This window comes from Terrapene carolina, unplaced genomic scaffold, assembly GCF_002925995.2.
Source record: "Terrapene carolina triunguis isolate 2854851 unplaced genomic scaffold, T_m_triunguis-2.0 Scaffold132, whole genome shotgun sequence".
NCBI classification, from domain to species: Eukaryota; Metazoa; Chordata; order Testudines; family Emydidae; genus Terrapene; species Terrapene triunguis.
The window spans coordinates 13,372,980-13,380,200 of NW_020664483.1; the positions used below are offsets into that span (position 1 = coordinate 13,372,980).

General features: G+C 36.5%; 1 protein-coding gene across 2 annotated transcripts in view; it reads left to right on the forward strand.

Moving 5' to 3' along the window:
* Positions 1–7,221, forward strand: part of EHBP1 (EH domain binding protein 1) — a 333,194-nt gene that overhangs the window by 138,077 nt on the left and 187,896 nt on the right. For both annotated transcript variants that reach the window (XM_024199807.1, XM_024199808.1), the window contains exon 5: positions 6,900–7,081. In XM_024199807.1, the coding sequence (XP_024055575.1) occupies positions 6,900–7,081 (182 nt within the window). The remainder of the gene's footprint in view (positions 1–6,899; positions 7,082–7,221) is intronic.

A 7,221-nucleotide genomic window follows, 5' to 3' on the forward strand; every position in this document is an offset into this window, starting at 1 on the left:
TCACTTCTTCCTCTTACTCCCAGATGACTATCTGGTCATAGTGATCCACACATACTTAATTTCCAGTCTGGATTATTCTTTGTTTAGGGTTTTGGCTGTGGAAAAGTTCCCAGAGGAGATAAGGTTGATCCGCATTTTGACCACCTTCCGGGTTTGTGTTAAACTACTTTGCTAAAGCTTTTCCACCAAGCCAGAATATTTTTAAAGTATAGACCTGTCCTATAAGCAGGGAAAGGATGAGACTAGAAGATTTCATGCAGTCCACTACGGACCTCTAATCTGTCTGCGTGGGAAACACTCATGCAGCGATGATAAGTGCTACAGAAACCGTATATTTTATATGATTAAAAATGAAAACATAAAAATGTAATTTACTATTTATTAGTTTTTGCTTGATATTTGCATTTCTCTCAGCACATTGAAAATAAAGTAGTCCATTTTGTTTTTGTTTTATAGTCTGTTTTCATTCCAGAAATGCTAGCTGCCATGCAACAACACAATACTGCAGCATTGGAGTTGCAAACGTTGAAATAAGATGTGTATTTGTTTAGTTAGGGTTTTTAAAAAAAAACAAACAACAAACAAAAAACTGTTTTTTATACAAACTTCATTTCAGGGTCAAATTTAACTGGCAGTGTCCCTTTAAAGTTTTAAAACTATATTTTAATTTGTTGTATATTAAACATAGACCTGTAAAGCAGGGGAAAATGTGGACAGCTCAGATCATTACTTAGACCAGTGGTTCTCAAACTTGTGTACTGATGATCCCTTTCACGTAGCAAGCCTCTGAGTGCGACCGCCCCCCCCTTATAAATTAAAAACACTTTTAAATATATTTAACACCATTATAAATGCTGGAGGCAAAGCAGGGTTTGGGATGGAGGCTGACAGTTTGCAACCCCCCATGTAATAACCTCATGACCCCCTGAGGGGTCCCGACTCCCAGTTTGAGAATCCCTGACTTAGAGGTTGATTGATTTATTTTTGGTGCAAAAGTAGCTGTAGACTCTTTCAAGCAGAATTCCATCCTACTGGTGTAGGGGTTCAGACTAATTATTATAAGAAATAAGCAAATACTTGTTCTACCTTAAGTATCTGTGAATTTAATACTTGTGAAAGGTGCTGAATTTGCAGTCCTAGAAATTAAAGCCCTCCCTTTATGCCCAGGTTCTGGTAATGTAGTAGTGCAAGTTTTCATACACTATTCTGCTCATATATCTAGGGACCTGACATGAAGGGACCACCTCTAGAGGTGAACGTATAATTGAGTCTGTATCCTCATTCAAAGATTTGCCTGTCTCCTGAAATTGCCAGTGAGGCCAACAGTCCCAATCGTGTGGGTATTTTGTGAAGGTATTTTGATGTCATTGCTTATGCAATCAGGACTGGAGTGAGACCATGAAACTCATTTCATTTGAGCCACTGAATAGTCAGATGCATCTGATGAAGTGGGTTCTAGCCCACAAAAGCTTATGCCCAAATAAATTTGTTAGTCTCTACGGTGCCACAAGGACTCCTCGTTGTTTTTGCTGAATAGTCCGAGGTTATCAACTTGCTAGCAATCAGCTATTGACTTGACTTGAGTTGGTTTTGCACTTGTAACCTAATAACACAATAGGCTTTGCTTTTTATTACTCATAGTTAGCAGACATCCTGGGGGCAGTGAGGAGGATATGATTAAATGTATTCACAAATTTGCTATAATTTGAATCTTCCAGCAGGGAAGGCTTTCTCCTGGAAGTAGTGTGGGAGTATAAAAGTATATATTTAACTCAGTTTCTGTATATGTGTAAATGTGCTTCTTGATAAGTTTCTTTTTTCAGAAAAACTAAAGGGTTACGTATATCGCCAGCCCTTACTCAATACTCTTAAGAAACTTAAGCTTTCCGAAGCAGATGGCACTATCAAGGGAATCTTATTTTATGTGCTTATATTTGTTTTGTTTTAACAAGACTTGAGCTCTTTTTCCTTTCAAATAAACTTCTTTCTGTAATTATTTTTAAGGTACTTTCTAAGAGTTTTTCTTATTTTCTATATTTTTTCTGCTGTCAGCAGAGCTGTACAATAACTACCGTAACTCAAAGGAGTTTCAGCAGGCTTTTGACATACCACTTTATTTAAAAAATATTGCAAATATCTGAACGCATATCAATATTTGAGTGTTTGACGTTAACTCAAAATAAATCTACAGTTCCAGTTATTCTTGGTTATCTCTAATCCCTATGAGATTGTCAATAAATATTGTCAAATTACCCATAAATCTCACAATTGATCTCTGTGTGTGGCCTTTTCTAACAGAGGGGATCTCAAACTCTTTTTATAGTGTAACACTCATCTTGATAGCAGAGGGGTCTTGTGAACTGTATCCTTTCCCATTCGTGATTACGTGGATCACTTCCCGGTGTGATTACAAAGATGACAATCCCACCAATTCACACAATGTCCTGTGGCAACTATAGCAATTGCTTACATGATAAAATAAGATTAGGAAAATATTTATGTATTTGAATCTGTTGCCTTTATTCCTATTTTTTTCCCCTCTATATGGAGATAGCTGGAAAGGAGGGGATTCAGCCTGTTTTTCTAGATGCCCAAGCTCTCATTTTTTTTCTACAGTGAAGAGCCTTGACATCTGTAGAATGAGATGGAAGTAAGGAGGTGAAGCCAATATTTACCAGCTCTCTGCAGACTACCCGTGGTCCATGTACCCCAATACAAGAATTACTGTCTGATCCAACACCACCTCATATAGTATGAAAAAAAGTAAATGACTAAATACATTAGATAACTCTATCACTCTTATAGCAGTCTAGAACTGATTACTAATACCCAAGTATGGGCGTAGCTTCCTCTAACTGTGCTGTGTACCTTATGTTTATCATTTTTTTCCAGTTGGTAATTTTGGCTGTCAGCATCGTTATTTGTAAAGAAACATGATGCTTCACTAAATCTGTATTATTTCAGTGGTTGAGCAAGTTTTGTACTAAGAGCTCAATCCTGCCTACAAATATATGGGTGTGTACTGTCAAGTACCTTGTAAACTGAATTTTTATGCACGTGTAATGTGATATATTTGGAGGGATAATTGAGCCTTACATGTTTTAAGATCTGGTTGCCATTTTATATATAAAAATGCATCAAAGAATGTTTTGAAAAACATCGAGAAAAGAAAAAACAAATACGATAAGCTTTCTTGGTTTCTCTTCTATAAAATATGTCATGTTTTCATATGAGACCAGGTGTAATATTTATCTGTATTTTAATAATTTTGCCCATATTTATATTGGCAAAAATATATATATTGTAGTAGCTTTCTAAATTGTGCTTTTGATTTAAAACTATTCATCCTGGCCTGCTGATGGAGTTGCCCATCTACATCTTATCTGTATGCTTTTGTCCTGGTTTATTGCTTTTCTCTGCTGATTTAAGATGTTCCTTTCCAATTCTAGAGTGACAGCCACTGTAAGTTGGACCATATTACTTTTCAGAGCATGCCAAATTTTGAGAAAATGTCTGTTTGTATAGTGCATTTGAATGCTATAAAAGGTGGCTGTTAATAAATGTAACAAAGACAATGTAAGAAAAGTAGGTATATCATAGTTGAAAGCATATTCCATGGAATTATATTCCAAAAGTTTTATGGCAAAATCAATCTAGGTTCTAAACATCTTGACAGTGAGCTTTTTAAAGGGAAAGGTAGGCTAGCAGAACCTCCCGCCCTCCACTGTTCTCAGTGGGCATCAGGGCAAAAAACAGACACATAGCACATTCTTCCTCCCCCAAAGTGCACTTACCCGAAAGCAGGTCCCAAACAAACCTACATACATGTCTTCCCATTCATAGCATGGCTTTAATTACAAAATAAGTAAGTTAGAATTTTAGGTGACTATGATGTGTGTTTTAGGACTTCCCTCAATGAAATGGTCAAGAAAATTGTAAGTAATTGGATGGCAAATGTACCTTCTTCTCGGCACTGGGGATGACTGGGGGAATTCTCTGGTGGCTGGCTTTGAGGCTGATTTGCACCATTGCACTGGCACAAAAACAGCTGTAGTCAGGGCTAGAAACTGGTCTGGAAAAACCGTTTTAAAGTAAACTTAGCCAAAGACAACCTGGATCTCAAACGTGTTGTCACAAATGAAAGCTGGTCTTCCCCCTCTGTTTCATGTAAATGTCAATGAACTACAGTTGTACCCCATACTTCAGTGCAAGCAGAGCTCATACAGCATCAGTCACATGCACTTTTCACAAAGTGCATTATAGAGTGCAACTAGCAGAGACGGGAAGAATTCAGCCTAGTAACAGGCTGGGTGAGCATCCATTTCTTTTTCCATTTGGTCGTGATTTCAAGGATACCGAGGTGGGAGACTGGTTTTCATTGTCAGCATCAGAATAGACACACCAGTTGATCAGTACACGCATGTATTTTGTTGCTCATCAGCAACTTATCCAGAGGGCTGAGAGTAGATAAGCAAATTTCATTTGTTCTATTTGGGATTGTCATTGCCCCTCAGTCAAGAGGATTTTTCCTTTTGTGTGTTAATTAGGGGAAAGGAGTGGGTACCTAACAAGATATGTATTCTAATGCATTATTTGTAGTTGTGTCTCATCAGTTCAATCAGACTGTCATTTTATTGTAAATGGGTTTAAGCAAAACCAGATTCCCTGGTTTTGAAAGCATTAAAATGATGAAAAGCATTCCCAGATATACATTAAATAGCTACCCTCTAGATAAGAATAACGGTTGCCATAATTATAAAATTTTAGAACAGACTAAGGTGGGATTTTTTTGTGATGGTTGCAAGCATGAACCCATCCTAATTGACTCAAAAAGGAAACTGAGTACAAAATATGACAAATATTTCCTGATCATTATAGCCCACACAATGGAATAGTATATTTTTGGTTTCGTTATAAATGGGAGCATAATTCAGACTGTTGTGTAATTTTTATTTTCTTCTTTTCTGACTGACAAAGTACATGTGCGAGTTTTTGCTATATCAGTTATACTTTTGTAATTATTCATGTGCTATCTTCTACAACATTTTTAGGTATTCTACGGGACAAAAATAGAAACTACAAAACATTGTTCTCTAAAACTATTAAAAATACCTTAAGCTATTAGCTAAGCAATGGTTTAGCCAATTTTTTAAAATTAAAAATTGCATCCAGACCATAAACAGAAAAATCTGAAACTTGCAAATACAGCAATATAAAACAGCCCTCTTTCAAGGTTTTCAGTGAAAACAACTGATCTTCAATGGTACTGTCTGCCTTTATTACAACATTGCAGTCTAAGAATTATTATGCAAGGTAAATGTTGTTGTTAAGAAGCAAACTCCTTATTCAGATTTGTATAAAGAACAAAAAAAAATATTGTGCCAGTTCTCACGCATTACTTTCAGAACAGATGCTGCAGTAAATCTTGAATCCTAAATTAGTTGTAGTATTTAGCTATTCTAAAGGTACAGTACAATAACAGATTATTGTTGTTCATATCGGTGTAATAGATTGAAACTCCCTCATCATACTCTTCATTTTACACATTGTCAGAACCTTGAACCTTAATCTCATTCTTTGATTGACAGTCGTGGCCAGGGAAAGAGCACTTGTATTGTTTGCGATAGTCGCATCTGTTCAACTTGATTCAGTTGAGAGTATTTGCATATTCTTAAGTATTTCTTCTGAGAGGGCCTAAATCCTTCTCAAGTGTTTGATGCATTTTTGAAATTCATTCATAAGGTATCTACATGCACTAATAGTTCTGTATAATATTCCTGTGCATAATCTGACAGATAAGGCTAGTTTTTTAAACAAGGTATTCTTTGGGGATGACATATTACATTCTGACTTATTCTACTGGGCAGAAATGTCAAGTACTTCGAAAAGGAATGCTTGAATGTTTTGATTGAATTAGTAGTCTTTATTCAAGACAAATTGTCGACCGCAGTAAAATGTAGTTTTATTGTGAGAACATTTTTCAAAAGTTAACAGCAGTTTTTCTTTCTTTTTTTCTGTCCTCCTTAGAACTTTATTACATATCATTTCTTTTTTGTTATGCTGAGGGTTGTAGACAAAACTATGTAGTAGATTCTTCGAGGCAGTTTAGATTAATTTATATCTGAATTCTTTAGAACACCTCTATCTTCAAACGTGAATCAGACTTTGATCTTACTCTAATTTTTTCTCTCCCAAAGATTTTATAGACATTCTAGAAATACTGTCAATCTTAACTCCAGAAATCTGCAACTCAGGATGTACATGTACTATGCTTGTTAGAAAGAAAATAGCCGTGAAAAACATTTCAACATTAAATTCAATGCTTAAACTCTAGTAGCAGCTCAAAATACTACTTGTCTACTTAATACTGCATAGTATTTTATATGTTTTTCGAAGCAACATAGAAATATTAATTTTCACTATTCTTCAGTGGGGTGAGTAAGTACTACCAGCCCCGTCTTCCAAAGGGGAAACCGGAGCATGAACCTGCAGATGGAACTGCGAGGGTAGAGTCTTATGCCCATGCAGAATCCCATTGACCTCAGGGAGTGTAATAGTCCACCATGTGGATCATAGTGCAGGATCTAAACCGTAGTGATTTAAGGGCTGATGATAAGGCCCACTGAGCACAATTAAAAGCCTCCCATTGTTTTCAGTGGGCTTTGGATCGGGCCCTTTGTGTCTGAGCCAGGTTTAGAACTGAGGAATTTCTGTCTCGCAAGTATTACTCGATCCACTGGACCACTCTGCCTCTCTACTGGAAAAAGAATGAGGCCGATCTATTTGGTAGTTTGTTTGTTTTTCTTCTTTTTGAAACTGCTGGTTTCTGTGTTACAACTCTTCACCTCTTTATTTTATTTTTTAAAGTTATTTCATGTTGTTTTATGTTTTACTTTCAGGAATCACCTTCTGGACGCAGAAAAGCACTTGCCACCAGCAGCATCAACATGAAGCAATATGCAAGCCCCATGCCTACACAGACAGATGTCAAGTTAAAATTCAAGCCTTTGTCTAAGAAAGTTGTATCTGCTACCCTTCAGTTCTCATTATCGTGTATTTTCCTGAGGGAAGGAAAAGCTACGTAAGTTTTTCACCAGATAGGCTGCTTTGTGTTTCCTTTCAAAGACCTCTTTGGGTAGCAGGCACTCTAGCTGTATAGAATGGCAGGAGTTGAGAGTATCCTTCAGCATACCAATCATTCCTGTCATACTTTGTTTCTGA